The sequence below is a fragment of the Typha latifolia genome, chromosome 4, assembly GCF_019914945.1.
Source record: "Typha latifolia isolate L0001 chromosome 4, TyphaL0001v2, whole genome shotgun sequence".
Lineage (NCBI taxonomy): Eukaryota > Viridiplantae > Streptophyta > Magnoliopsida > Poales > Typhaceae > Typha > Typha latifolia.
The window spans coordinates 14,947,123-14,961,319 of record NC_133089.1 but is presented as its reverse complement, the minus strand read 5'-3'; the positions used below and the strand labels follow the sequence as shown (position 1 = coordinate 14,961,319).

At 39.6% G+C, this 14,197-nt stretch overlaps 3 protein-coding genes across 7 annotated transcripts; 1 reads left to right on the top strand and 2 right to left on the bottom strand.

Moving 5' to 3' along the window:
* Positions 1 to 225: 225 nt before the first annotated feature.
* On the top strand, positions 226 to 1,200 carry LOC140786019 (zinc finger protein ZAT2-like). Its single transcript, XM_073134180.1, has one exon. It carries the CDS (start codon positions 226 to 228, stop codon positions 1,198 to 1,200), a length of 975 nt encoding a protein of 324 aa, XP_072990281.1.
* Positions 1,201 to 2,305: 1,105 nt separating this feature from the next.
* LOC140787343 (WPP domain-interacting protein 1-like) lies at positions 2,306 to 5,864 on the bottom strand. Its single transcript, XM_073136215.1, has 2 exons — positions 4,559 to 5,864; positions 2,306 to 3,107 (listed from the first exon to the last, which is right to left on the bottom strand). Exons 1-2 carry the CDS (start codon positions 5,589 to 5,591, stop codon positions 2,443 to 2,445), a joined length of 1,698 nt encoding a protein of 565 aa, XP_072992316.1. The 5' UTR covers positions 5,592 to 5,864; the 3' UTR covers positions 2,306 to 2,442.
* An 835-nt stretch (positions 5,865 to 6,699) lies between these two features.
* On the bottom strand, positions 6,700 to 13,533 carry LOC140786757 (uncharacterized). Of its 5 annotated transcripts, none has more exons than XM_073135386.1 (4): positions 13,313 to 13,533; positions 11,913 to 12,287; positions 10,286 to 11,519; positions 6,700 to 9,656 (listed from the first exon to the last, which is right to left on the bottom strand). In XM_073135386.1, exons 2-4 carry the CDS (start codon positions 12,059 to 12,061, stop codon positions 7,065 to 7,067), a joined length of 3,975 nt encoding a protein of 1,324 aa, XP_072991487.1. In that variant the 5' UTR covers positions 12,062 to 12,287; positions 13,313 to 13,533; the 3' UTR covers positions 6,700 to 7,064. The 5 variants fall into 5 exon arrangements, with proteins under 5 accessions (XP_072991487.1, XP_072991486.1, XP_072991488.1 ...); XM_073135385.1 differs by having other exon boundaries at positions 13,035 to 13,328; XM_073135387.1 differs by lacking the exon at positions 13,313 to 13,533 and adding an exon at positions 12,844 to 13,306.
* Positions 13,534 to 14,197: the final 664 nt, after the last annotated feature.

Here is a 14,197-nt window from a genome sequence, read left to right as displayed (position 1 = left end):
TTTAATAATAGTTTCAGTTTTCTTTCATTCTTTGGATGAAACTGAAGGTGTTTTTATTGTCTCTTTCTTGATTATGGCTTTTGGGCATTGTAGGAAACTGAAAAGATTTGAGCAAAACCAGCTACTGTGATAAAAGAGTTTTGAAATTATTTCCAAGCTGAGATCATCTGAAAGGTATCAATAGATCCAAGATCAAGCTTGTAGCCAAAGGCATATTACCTGAGGATGTTTTTTAATAGCAATAGCAAAGCTAAGACGGTTTTCACTTGTGTGGAGTGTGGCAAGACCTTCCTATTGCCTAAGGCATTGTATGGCCACATGAGATGCCATCCTGACAAAGGTTATAAAGGGGTGAATCCACCACCGGAAATAATGAGGAAGATCCAACGCTGTGCAGATCCTGCGGCGCAACAACGAGCAATGCCTGCTCCTCGTCGTCAGCGGGCGACTCCAAAGAGAGACCAGCTGACTGTGTCTGTGAAGAGTTGTTCAGAGTCGTCTGTAGATAATTCAATTCGTGAAGCAATTATTGCTGCTACCACTATTCTGGATATATGTAGAGGTGGTTGTGTCTCACCAGTTGCAGATCAAGAAGTTGATACATTGCCTAGTAGGAGGAGAACTAGAGCCATAGACAAAGAGGAAGACACCATAGAAGAGGAGGTGATGGATGTGAGCTACTCAGAGAACATCAGGAGTAGTGCTGAAGATGTAGAAAGATCGAGCCACCAGTCGCCATTGGATAAGAATGAAAAGAGAAAGAAGATCAGAGTCCTTCAATCAGTCTGCGAAGAAAGCCCGCAGATGGGCGGTAAGAGATATCAATGCAGGAAATGCAACAGGAGCTTTTCTACTCACCATGCATTAGGTGGGCACAGAGCTAGTCATAACAAATACAAAAACACTGCAGAGGAAGTCATTGTGGTGGATGAAGCTGAACAAGCTGGCCCAAGTCATGATGATGAATTTGTTGATCATGTGTCGAAAGGGCCTGCGGCCGAGCATCGATGCAGGATTTGTAATCTGAGATTCCCTTCAGGGCAGGCGCTCGGCGGGCACATGAGGAAGCATTGGATTGTCCAGAGAACCTTGCTGCCCCTTCGCCTGCAGCATCACCTGAAAGCAGTACAAAACCAGACAATGTATTCCGAGATTTCAACCTCAATGAGCCACCAAAGCCTGAAAGCCAATGATATCTAGCTTAGTGATCCTTGTCATTCTTAGTTCTACGTCTGAAACAGTTGGAATTAGATGCAGAAGTCTTAATGTTTCATTTCAGTTGTAGATGGTTTAAACATGAAAGCTCCAGATTTTGTAGTAAACTAGTTGTTATTGGGTTCTCCTGGAGCTGGTAGAACTTCTTATTTGACTACAATTCTTTGCTTTCCTTCAATTCTCTTCAAATATCTTGTGCCTAGTTGTCTTCTGTTTTGTTGTTGTTGAATCAAATCGTAATATCTTACGCAATAGTCTCTCATTAGATTTCTTTTCTTGTTTTATTAGTAGCACTTATTGACCTACACCTTTTCCTGATTCTGACTAAGCTTTTCCTTTCATCATATTCTATTACTCTATAGAAACTTATCTGCGAATCAGAAAATATCCTCTCTTTTTTCAAAAGCATAATAATGTTATGGAACCAAAAATCTTCAGAAGGCAGTGAATTCTTTTTCTACTTCATTCAGAATTGAATTGCTCTGACTCAAGCTGAATCACTGTTCATGAGGACATCTGCAGCCACTCTTGCTTGCTACTTGGCCTAACAAGATGAAACTACAATCTGTGAGGACAATCAACTATTATAGCTCTAACACACACAGACATACAGAGATTCCTAGCATATGGTTATGCAACTTGAGTCAAATCTTCTGTAAGTCAAGGAAGCAGGTAACTGATTCACTCATTGCAAATAGTTGTAAACCAAGAACAAAACCAAAAAGGCTGACAAGTGAAAGATTGATCTGGAGCACCAAGCTAAGTAGAATTGCGTTAATACGCAGCTTTCTCTGAGTTAAAAGACAAATATCTGGACAAACCTTTTCTCTTGTGCATCAGTCATAAGGCACTGCAATTGCTTGTCGAAACAAAAAGAACTTAACCGTCACCCAAGACTCATTTAAACCAAGAATGATGATTTTTTAGCAGATAAGCAATACCTTTCCACAAAATAGAGAATCGGATAAAACTACCCACGTAGAGAATATCATCAGATCGTCAGAAATACTCCATTGACTACGAGTGCAAAATGATTAGCTTTCCGCACTTGTGTACAAGGATCCACATTCAGGATTAAAAGAGAAAATGGTTGGATCAGTAAAACACTTGATTAATTCAGAAGTACTAAAGATTATTCAAAGGCAACAAATAAGTTCATTCTGCCCCAGTATCTTACACAAGAATTCTCCAAATATGTAAAACTACATCATGGCTGCCTCTACAAAATCAAGTAGGTACAATCTCACTGGATTGGGGCAAGAGCTGCATGAAGAATATCCCTAAGATGATACAAAACATTATCAACTGAATGAAACAAAAGAGAGAGGCTTTACAAGCTCTATTCTGCAGCTTCAAAACCTCTGCGGTCCCAGATATTTCTTTGCATTGAGCCTCTAGTTTCTCTGCCTGATCTTTTAACATGATAGCCCTGTTTTCAGTGTCTTGTAGCTTAAGCATCATCTGCATATGATTATTGGCTAGAGATTTCTGCTCTTCAAAGAGAGCAATCTGATCTTCAGCCAGGACCTTGCAGCTCTGAGTTGTTCTTGTCATGATCAGACACTCAATCTCCGCTTCCATTTTCTTCTCTATCAGGGAGTCAAGCTCTGCCTCCAACTCTTTGCACTTCTCTTGAAGTTCAATGCTCTCTATTCTCAGCTTTGGTAAATGGTTTCTGTCGAGGAGCCCTTCAAGCTCAAGCACTATTGACTCCTTCACCTTGATAGTAGCTGATGCTTCTTCCAGCTTCTCCTCAAAATCCTTCCTCTCTTGATTCAATTCAACTACATGAGCTTCAAAACTTGATGAGTTACTCCTTACTGTTTCTTCATAATGGCCATCAAAGTCATCAAACATTGGTTCTTTTCCAATTTCCACCAGCTTTTGGATCTCTGAATTGAATATACCACAAATAAACAGATCATATTGTCATTAACAAGTTTCCTTCGAGCATAAACAGTTGCAAGTTATAAATGGAGGCATTAATGCTATTAGTTATGGTTGACATGGTGTGCCTAATTCTCACAAGCTTTCTCAGTGCAATGCTTGCAATTTTCGCAACAGTAAGCAGTGCATATAGAAACTCATACAAATTATCAGCTCAATCATATTAAGAATGAATTGAGTTGAGTAATAATATGTTTTACATGTCACAAAATCTGCTAGCAGTTTTCTAAGTAAAACTCCAGGTCAGTTTTTTTTATCCTTGGTTACATGGATCATTTTCATGTACAAACTACATAAACAACTACATGGATTAATCTTGTGTACGGAAACTAACATACAGATAAATAGAACTCAATAATGTACAGAAAACAATGCACAGTTCCACAAACCATATTACCAAAGAACTTGAGAGAAAATGACAAAGTCGAGCATTGCTATATTGCTGTCAAGGAGCATTTATTTAGCTGTCCACAATCACAAATTCTTAAGACAGAATTACCTAAAAGAAAGTAGTGTTCAAATTTCTTTCTTCCTCTCTTCTCTCCATCTTCTATGCTTATGAGTAATGACCTAAGAATTTATCTCTCATACCAGAATGCTATAAAAGAGTAATGCAACTGATCATTTTCTTTCAAATGATTCAATTTTAATTTTTAAAGATAAAGTACATGACCGCTTGGATTGATTACCAATATTCCTCCCTCAGAAGGCTCATGAAAGTTTATTTCAGTATAGTTATCTGGGAAATTATTGATAAAGAATTGGAACTTAAGGAACAGAGACATTAATTACAGCTGTTTTGATAAGTCATCTTTTTTCCTAGAAGGTTTTCATAGATCTCTGTATATATATATATAGAAGCAACTATTTCCTTATACAGACTCCATATAGATGAGAGATTTAAGAAAATTAAAAAGTATGCCTTATAAAAAGAGCTGAACAGCTCTAGATGGTACCAAAGGCACTAATATAATGCAAATCAAAAGTTTGAAAGTTTATAGATTGCAATAAGCCAAAACCACAGAACAAGCAGTAAACATGAAACTTTCAAAATTGAAGCATCTATAATGAAATGATAGAGTAACTTTCTTGCCATGATATTGATCAACATTAGCTGGACAAAAGACGAAAAAAGAAAAAAAAGAAAAAAAGAAACATGAAATTTCATAAAATATAAATCATGACAAATTAAAATGTAGTGGCCAAAGGAAGGTATCACTAACAATCAGATTAAAAGTAGATTTTATTCTGAATATTATCTTCAATTCTTCTTCATGATTGTAACAAAATGAACACATTTTCCTCTGTCAAACATCCAAGTTAATAAACTAAAAATACCATCAAATGACATTTACACGAAAGACAAGAAAGCAAAAACAAAATAAGAATATCTTACCACTTTCAAGTGCTTCCTGCACCGTCTGAAGCATAACAATCGATTGAACAAAAGGGTCGACATCCGATTGACTGCTCTCACTCTTTTCAGCATTCTTTTCCTGCGGATCTGCATCTATATCCTCCCTCAAGGGACTCCCAGTGCCACCATTTTCTTCATAATAAGCTGAGAGGCCCTCCTCACTTTTTGGACCTTCATCAGTCTGCCCTCCATCATAGTTTACAGAAATTTCACTTTGCTTTCCATTACTAATCACACTACCTTGCCGCATAAAAGCTGCTTCGTCGGTTCTCGAGTCGGAACCGACACCAGAATGCAAACTCTCCACCTGAGCTTTAGCTTGACTTCCTCTAGATTTCTTACCAACATCTACCCCTCCTCTTCCGCGAGGACCCCTCTGTTGTGAGCTCTTCATTCTGCTTCTCTCCCTCCCTAATCCACTGGCAGCAGTAGATGACCTGCTATTACGATCCTCACTGTTATCTGAGTCAACGCCTACACTAAATCCAGTGGCTGTCACTAATAATCCAAGGTCAGGATCTAAATCCCCTGGGGCAACCGCAAACTGAGGCCTTTCCATAATTCCTGACTCCACCGAACCGACCGGGCTCTCGTCTTCCGCATCACTCTTCTCCTTAATCTCCATGCGACCTTTCGAAGGCTCCGGAAGTGAGAGCCGACGCTTGTGAATTGAAGAAGAATCGATTCCACTAGATCCCTCCTTATTCAAATCTCGTCTTATTCTTCTCCATTTCTTCAATCCATACCCCTTCTTGGGTGATGGATTCGATCCCGCAGAAGCAGTCGAAGGCGATCCCATCGCCGAATACTTCCCTCCAATTTCATCACCATTCTCTATAGATTCCCCTCGGATCTTATCCCCATCCCCTGTTTCGATCTGAGATCGCCCTTTAGTACCCGAATCCCAATCGACCTCCACCTCAATTCCACCTAAAGATCCGACCTTTTCTAGGTTTTCTCGCTCCTTCCCCTCCCGAGAACTCGATTGAGAGCACTCATCCTCCGAATCCATAACAAAACTACCAAAAGATACTAGCCCAAGCACAGGAGCAGAGCTCGGAAAAGGAAATTCCCAGAATAAGTAAGCAAATTACGACAATTCGCTTGCAAAATTTTCATCAAGATCGAGAAAGATCGTCGAACTAGGGTTCCGGGGATTAAGAAACCAAGGAATCCACGAAGTGGAAGAATAGAGGGGGTGTGGAAGAGAGAGAATATAGATTAGAATAAGCGGATGAATACGTCATCTGATGGATAACCAATTCGGGGACTGGAGGCGGTGAGTGAATGAATACATAGGGACTTGGACCCTCATTTATTGGCTGCAGATCGTATGCAGCGCATTCCTGCGAACAGGGACTGCAGGCGATCTGTTCCATGAGTTTGCCGGGACATTTTACAAATAACACCCTCCATTTAAAGCAAAACAACATTCTAGTCCTATGAGACTATTTTCCAGGAAAGTTCCTCGTAATTTATCAAGTCTCTACCTAAAAAACTTTGGACATTCGCGTCAAATTCAACTCGATTAACTTCGTCATGGAAGCTTTTGATCCTTTTTGTCTTGATAAGATTTGGTAGATTTTGTTTCTTTATGCGTGGTTGAATTTTCCTAGCAAGTGTAAAAGTATGATGAATCTGTTTTCATGTCAACAAATTTTTTTTTTGATTATTCATAAGCCCGAAAGTTAAATATAAGCCGGACAAAAAACCAATTTTCTTTAGATACGGAGGTATTTAGATTCTACCGAGCTTTTAGCTGTCTAGTTGTCGAGATCTGTTCCAAACCGTTGTGTTATTAAGCTGTCCTCTAAGCTAACCGTACTGTCAAGCTATCAACTGAATCAAGTAAAACTACTAAATCACCAACTACTAAATAATTTTTTCACAATATTAGTTGTAGTTAAAGTTAAACCCATGACCTCCTTAATCATGGCAAGGTACCAATATTGGAATATTTTTTTTGATCAAATGTCAATTTGCTATGCAACCAACATTGTTCTTGTTAGTCAATTGTAATTGCTAGAGGAATAACAACAGCAAAACTGGCCATCATCGTGAACAAATTAGTGGAGCAACACTGCCAGTAGAAAAAAGGCACAGGAGATGCAATAGATGGATTATTCAATAGGAGACTTCAACTGCATCGCCAAGGGAATACTCGGATTCATGAATTTACAGTTGCATTCTTTGAACGAAACTAGTGGAATTTCAAAGAGGGTTTTATATTCAAACAAGCACAGATTTACTGTAATAAAATAGGATACTTACCTATTTCAAAACTCCTGACGGTTAGATACCACCAGCTTCACTGGATGATGCTTCCTACGGCTATTAACTGACCATCCTAAAACATACTTGAATATTGGCCAGCCATGATTTATAAGTTGCATAAATTCAAGTAAAACACAGAGGCTATGAAGTTGACTGCTAACTGAAACTTGAAATGAAGCTTCTGTGGCAAAAGTATTGTTTTGAGGTATGATCAGTGCAAGGTCTGCGAGTAATATATAAAAGGTCTCATGTGACCTGCTGGAGACTGGAAAATAGAAGGGCTTGAAATAAAAGGAACTGGGCGTTCTGCATTGCTTCCTCGCTTCAGGTGAAGATTTGGAAACAAGGGTCTGGTTCCACCTGAGACATCATTAGACAAAATTGTCTGGATTGGAAAGCAGAAAGGTGTTGATGGTGTAGGATTCAACACTGAGATATTTGTTGGTGAAGCACTTGTTCCAGGTGAGTCATCAATCAGAATTTCCTCTTTCATCATGTGAGGCATGCGGCATGGCAGAATTGGCTTTTTGTTCGACTTCTCAGGTAGAGAATGTTGATCAGGTTGCATCATCAAACCATTCTGAAATTGAGCCGCAGAAATCTGTTGATTAGCCATTGATGGAGCCTGGTCAATGACTTCAGACCTGCTGAGATGATGGTACTGGAAGTTCTCCTGTTTCCATACATTGTTGTTTGATGGTCCAAAACCAAGAGGAGAGACAGATTTTCCACCAAGGTAGTCCAAAGTTGGAGTATGAGGTTGTGCATTCTCTTCTTTGTTCATCACCAGCAAATCCTTACCCATCAATCTAAGTATAGGATTTGAAGGTGATGGAACCTCAGTTTTAGGTGATGGGTTCAGGGAACCTGCATTGGGGCAAGCTGGGACATTTACAGCAGATTCTGATGAAGGTTTGTTAGAAATGGATTGAGTAGGTGATTCCAAGCAAGAAGTGGTCATCATATCTGTTCTCAGAATTTGGTAAGTAAAAGAGGAAGAGGCTCTTGGATTGATGTGTAACCTGGAAACCCGCTTTCCTTTAGAAGCTAATGTAGCACTTTGCTTAAAAATTTGAGACTCATTGGAAAGGCTCTCCCTGCATGAGCAGCAAAAGGGCTTATCATCAGAAGGCTGCTCATAGTTGTCTACATGAAGAATTGCCTTGACTTCCTGATTCATGCTCTCTGCATTCCCTTCATCAGATCTTCTTATACTTTCTGTGGATATCAGTGGCAAACCAAATTTATCTTGAACAGCACCACCTCCTATCAACAAGTCTGACTCTGGCTCCGTGAATGTGAAGTCATTTAAAGATGGAAAAGGCCTTACTGAGGCAGTTGAAGCTGGAGATTCTAATGAATCCCCATCAAATGCAATGCCAGAGTCATGATTTGAGGCTTCCCTATTTGAGGTTATTGATGAGTTATCTCTGGAATTTTTAAAGTCCATTCCTCCATGATGACTAGACAAACAAGCACTGAATTCTTGGATTGATGCCAGACCAGCTTGACAATCTGTGGCCTCAACTACAGAAGATTCTTTCTCCCTTCTGAATTCCATGTTATCTAACAATTGGATGTCTTTGTCAACAACCTCATTGGAGGATACATGAGCATGACATACCACTAGCTGATCATAAGGTTGTTGAATTATTGGTTCTCCAGGGGGTTCAATTACAGAGCAAATCTGATGATGCGCCTCCAAGTTCACAGGTACAGTGGTTGCAAGATCTACACCGATAATTTCAATAGAAGAGTCAGTTAGATTACCTCTAGCAGCCAGGTTCTCAATTTGCATCTCATTTTCAGGATCATGGCATTCAGAATCCAGAGGTGGATTCGTCATCATACTATGTCCCCAGTCTGCTTTGCTTCCGTCTTCTCTTTGTTCAGATTCCCGCACATCATTTCCACAAGTAATGGCATGGTTAGAAATATTCCCTGTTCCAGAACGTATAAGACACTTAAAGATATTAGAATGACGAGTCCTCATCTTTTTGTTTGCATATGCGATGTCAACATCCAGATTTTCAAAAGAGCCATGCATTTCCCCGGTGAGAGCAGATGAAATTTCTTCTCCTCGTTTGACAGTCCTTGACATCATTCTGTGCCTGCGGAATGTTTTAGATGTACTTCGTTTGTTGCTTTGTACAAACTTTAATGCTTCTAGTGAGAAGGATGGACTTCTAGCTTGGAACTTCTTGTCCAAAACATAGCTTTTCTGGCATTTAGCTGAAGGAGTACAATCAGGTGTCATTAACATGTTATAAGGACTATCGGACTTGTCTCTCTTGCACATGTTAATCTTCTTACTTTTTCTTTCTGTAGAAGATATTGAAAGCTCTGATGATCTAGATGATTTCTGGGTTAGAGATTTGGCTGGCGAAGTACCTTTCGTTGACTGTCTATAGTTAGAAACATGTGGGTTTGGAGAAATTTCCATTTCGGCATCCATGGAACGAACTGGGCTGGACAGGAAATCAACATTCCTAACTTTTTGAGAAGTCACTATGTCGTCAGATAGCCTACCAAATTGTACCCTGTGGCCTTCCACAGCAGGAAAGTTATCTGAATATAACTGGATATTACCACCCAATTGCTTAGTTGCAGGTACCAGATTCTTCATGGTTCTATGATTGCCTTTACTGTTCATTTTTTTTCGAAGATCTGAGCGCTTAGAGCACACCCACTGCTTTAGAGTAGCAGATACACTGCTTATGGATTGTTCTGGAACATTTGAAAAATCTGTTAATGACTCTTCCTTCTGACGAATGTCTTTGTGGCTCTCTCCTTCTCGTCGTGCCTGAATTAGTGGTATATGCTATCAGCATACAAAATTGTGGCTCAGAAGACACAATCTAACCTAGTAAACTTATTTTTTGACATAATATGCCTAGGGACACTGTTATGGTAAAAACATGTCTAAGACGACTGTTATAATTACTATGTCCCCTAAAAGTCAAAACTTGTATTAAAATAGGAAGTGTACTGAAGCAAGCAAGTTACTTTGCACACCAAGAAGTCGAAAGTTAGATATGGATGTTTCTAAAATTGAACAAGCTGAAATTTTTTCCAAGAAATAGACGTCAAGCATAAAACTAAGTCAATAGGATCAAGAAAAAAATGAAAAATAGTCAGGAATAAGATAGTGCATTAGTGCATAAAATGCATAGGGAACAATCCTGTGTATCACTTGAGGTTGTTAGGAACATATTTTTCCTTTTCTAGAATGCCTACTCACCTTTTCAACATGATTTGCGAAAGTTGATAAATAGCACTAACTTTCATGATGTTAAGATAAAAAGTGCACTAAGCTCTATAAAATATGGCCTCAATTTGCTTGAGAGAGTACAAGGGATAAACTTGCAGCAATCTAGGGAAGATCACATATAAGAAATATGTAGTATCAAAAAGAATAAGAGAACCACATACCTTGGCTTTTAAAAGCTTGGATGACCAAAGTTTCTTTTCATGCACCTTCAGCTTCTTGTTCTTCGAGTATTTTGGTCTGAGGTGTTTTTTCGTGCTGATCAAAATATTCTTACTTTCATTGCATTTTACATTATTCTTCAGTTTAAGTTCCTTTTGCGACACAAGTGGTAGTGTATCATTGAACTTGGACAAAATTCGAAGTTTTATGCCATTCGAATCAACATAGACTGCTCCTTCACATTTACTATCACTAGATTCCTGTGGCAATAATTTTGGCCTTTGAGTCTCTGCCCTAACCTCCTTGACTGCTGCGACCGAAGCCAATTCTAAAGCCCAGTTAGTGCCATTCCTCCTGTCAAGGTCCTCAAGGGTGCTATGGGGTGCTGTAATGTAAATGTCCACCATCGATCTCTTCTTTGCTGGTTTAACCTTTGGTTTCAAGAAGTTTGATACAGCCTGCTTGCTATTGGACTCCACAGAAAGACACTGGTCTATATGAGCGTTTAAAGTGGTGTTTGACGTGGAGGAAAATATTTTACAAACAGGACAAATTTTCGAAGCCATAGGATCTGATACAGTGCTAGAATTAGATACTAGGTCTTCTCCTTGGCTGGTATCTGCTATTGAACCCAACTTGACTACCAATCTGCAATTCTTTTTGAGTGGTTCATGCTGTTCTTTGAGCTTCTGGGGCCATGAAGCAAGTTCAGAAACCTCTATCTCTGGGTTTACTTCTAACACACTGTAATTTAAAGACACTGGCGTTAGGTGTTGATTGATCTGAATAGAAACCTCTTCAGTTTGATCATCACTTGTCACAGCAGTCGCAGTTTTGGCATCGCTATGGATCAGTTCACCAAAACTGTCTCCTTGGTTGACGGTTGATTTTCCGTCCTCAGTTGATGGGTATTGAGAATGATCTAAACACCCTATGACCAGTCTATCTGGTGGCAAACATGAGTGGCATCTAAAATCTTTTTGCTCATCATCTGATGGGCCACCATGTTTAGGCTCAAGCAGGTCCAAATTGGGTGAAAATTGTCCAGCTTCTGAACGGGCAACAACTTGACCGAGTTCTTTGTCCTTATGACGAGACTGTCCTCTCACCAACTTAGGAGGTTCAAAAGGTGGCAATAAATCTTTGACGCCATGCTTCAGGCAAAGTTGCAAGAGTTGTGGACGAAATGGCCAACTAGTCCCAATGCCTTTGCTCCTCGATGCAGAAACATAATTTCTGAAACCAAACAGACACATCTATACGATCAAGCTCAATGCTTATGAAGGCCACAAATTATATAGTGTTGACAGCTTTAAACAACGCGTGACATAACAGATCTATTATGGATGTCCATCAGAGTTTTACTATGAACCAACTCGAACTATATCATATGCTGCTTCGCCAATTACCTTTCAGCAATCTGTTTAACTGAATGAATCAAAACTTAGAAGCACAAACTAGGCAAATACTATAGGCATCTGTCATCATGGACTAACACATATGCCACCAAGTTGGTGGCCAAAAAGGCGGCCACTTTCCAGATGAATGGCTAGATCTCTGAAGATTTAGCTCCCTACCCTAAAAGATTTGCAAGTGGTGAACAAAACTATTTTGAAGATAACTGTTTACCTTATGGAGAAATTGGGGGTTGGGGTGCCACCAAGGTGTGGTGGATCTGCCTCTTGGAAGGCAAGATCTTCAGAATCCCCCTCATCAGTTTTCAGTACTGAAAGCTTGGAAGAACATGAGGGATCTGGTGGGTGATCAATGGATAACATCTGAAGGAGAGCTTCTCTCAAATTTCCCCAGATCTTCCAACAGTAGTACCAGCCCAATAGCTCTTCTGCACCTGGGCCTGCTCTTATGCTTAGCCTCCAGCATAACAAAGGACTTAATTAGGCTCCCAAACAAACCCTCAAGGTAACAAAGCAAGCATCAAGACTCCAGCACCCCCACAAAAGAGCACAGGCCCTCCTTTTTTGACCTCCTCACCTGATTGGATGCCTGAAAGGTGATAGAAATGGTCATTAGACAGAAGATAATAGGAACTTGTAAGAGGAAAAGATAAAACCCAAAATACATCATTTTATGTACTCAAGGTTGGATGATCTTAGGGCTTCAAACCATGATTTCAAGAAAAGGTTTAAAAGATCAAAGGTGAGAGGAAGGAGGAGGGGGGACTTCCAGAAGTATCATTTTATGTGGACAAAAGGAGGTGTTTGGAGATCTTGAAGCTCATATTGAAGTAGTGAGCAGATTGAATGTTTGAAGGCCAGAAAGGAGGAAAAAAGAAGAACTTGCTTTGGAGCCATTACATGAAATATCAGCTCATGGGAAGCAAATTTCTTATATCACAAAGAAGAGAGAAGGAGAAAGGAGGCTGCAGAATCCCCATGAAAGCTTCTTCAGTTAAGCAAAGGAGAAATCAAAGACACAGTAGAGATGCCATCAAAAGCCCCCCCTTGGATCATATAATCAGAGGCCAATCACAAAGAAATTAAACCCATCTTGAGAGGGGGCCTTCAAATTAAAGATCTAAAAAGGACATGGCAGAACCTACCCAGGATGCAGTCACACCAAAGGAAAAAAAAAGATCCAAGAAAAAAACAAAACAAAAATCCAAGTTCAGGACCAAACTAGTTTGGCTTTCAATGAATCCTCTCATAGAACCAAAGAGAGCAACACAACAATAGATTGGAAGAGAGAGAGAGAGAGAGAGAGGCCACAGAGTCACACAACCAAAGCCGTCACCTTCAAGCCTTGTTGCCCTCTCTCATGGATCCCAACTGCAAGCAAAGGCATTAATAAGCTGGTAGGCCATGGGAGGTGGGTTTGAGAGTTACTTCAAGGGCTCCAAAGGTGTGTAGAGAGAGAGAGAGAGAGAGAGAGAGAGAAGAGTTTTTCTTTTCTTTTCTTTTTTCTTTTTTCTTTTTTCTTTTTTCTTTCTATTCCTTCTCACACACAGAAGGAGAGTGAGTAATAGGCAGGAGAAAACAATAAGAGAGATAAAAAAAACACAACCCACTCACACATCCTAAAGCATCTGGTTCTCCACCAAAAGCAGGACTCCAACTTTTTAAAACAATAAGAGAGAGAGATAGAGAAGATTTTTAGGGGCAGAGAGAGAGAGAGAGAGAGAGAGAGAGAGAGAGAGAGAGAGAGAGAGAGAGAGGTGTTTTCTGGGAGCTGTCCTATCCCATACCTACAAACCTACTCTCTGGCTTTTCTATATTCTCTCTTTCTTTCTTCCTCTCTCTCTCTCTCTCTATCTTTTTGTTCTTGTTGGTATTAAGGGGGGATGCTTTTAGACCCTGCTATATAGTTGAACTACAGAAATGCCACTCTCTCTGCTCCCAGTTGCCCAAAATGCCCCTGGGGCTTCTACAAGTCTCTAATTGGTTCAACTTCCATTTATTACGTCACTAGTTTTGACTAAATTCTCAGCAAACCCAGTCTTGAAAGTTGAGTCTATATTATTAAGTAAATTAATTCGTAGATTATAAGCCGCACTAACTAGTTTTCTTTAATAATTATGTTAGATAAAAGGAGGAGGAGATTTCTTCGATAATAGTGGGATAATAAGAAGGGTTGTGAACCATTCTCCTAGTCTAAGCTTGATATCAATTGAAGCTTAGTTTGTTCAGAAGACTAGAAGAAAGTGAAAGAAGATTAATTAACTTACAGTGGACCTTCAAGAAACTCCTATCTCTATCTATCTATCTATTTATCTCTTGGCGTATAACTCCATCCATCACATTAATTTTTCTTCTTCTTCTTCTTTTACTCTATATATCCTCACATTCTCCTCATGCAACACTTCATAGTTTTTTTTAATCTGAAACGCTTGCTCTTTTTCTACGAATCCTAATTTTAAGGACAGCCATCCTCCTCCAGAAGAAGATCCGGACGATCTA

Excerpts from the sequence above, each read along its gene's own strand:
- LOC140787343 (XM_073136215.1), bottom strand. The coding sequence starts at position 5,591 with ATGGATTCGGAGGATGAGTGCTCTCAATCGAGTTCTCGGGAGGGGAAG. Across the intron at positions 3,108-4,558 it reads GCAGGAAGCACTTGAAAGTG|AGATCCAAAAGCTGGTGGAA; the intron begins GTAAGATATTCT and ends TATTCAATTCAG.
- LOC140786757 (XM_073135386.1), bottom strand. The coding sequence starts at position 12,061 with ATGTTATCCATTGATCACCCACCAGATCCCTCATGTTCTTCCAAGCTT. Across the intron at positions 11,520-11,912 it reads ACCCCCAATTTCTCCATAAG|AAATTATGTTTCTGCATCGA; the intron begins GTAAACAGTTAT and ends GTTTGGTTTCAG. Across the intron at positions 9,657-10,285 it reads CCAAGCTTTTAAAAGCCAAG|GCACGACGAGAAGGAGAGAG; the intron begins GTATGTGGTTCT and ends CCACTAATTCAG.
- LOC140786019 (XM_073134180.1), top strand. The coding sequence starts at position 226 with ATGTTTTTTAATAGCAATAGCAAAGCTAAGACGGTTTTCACTTGTGTG.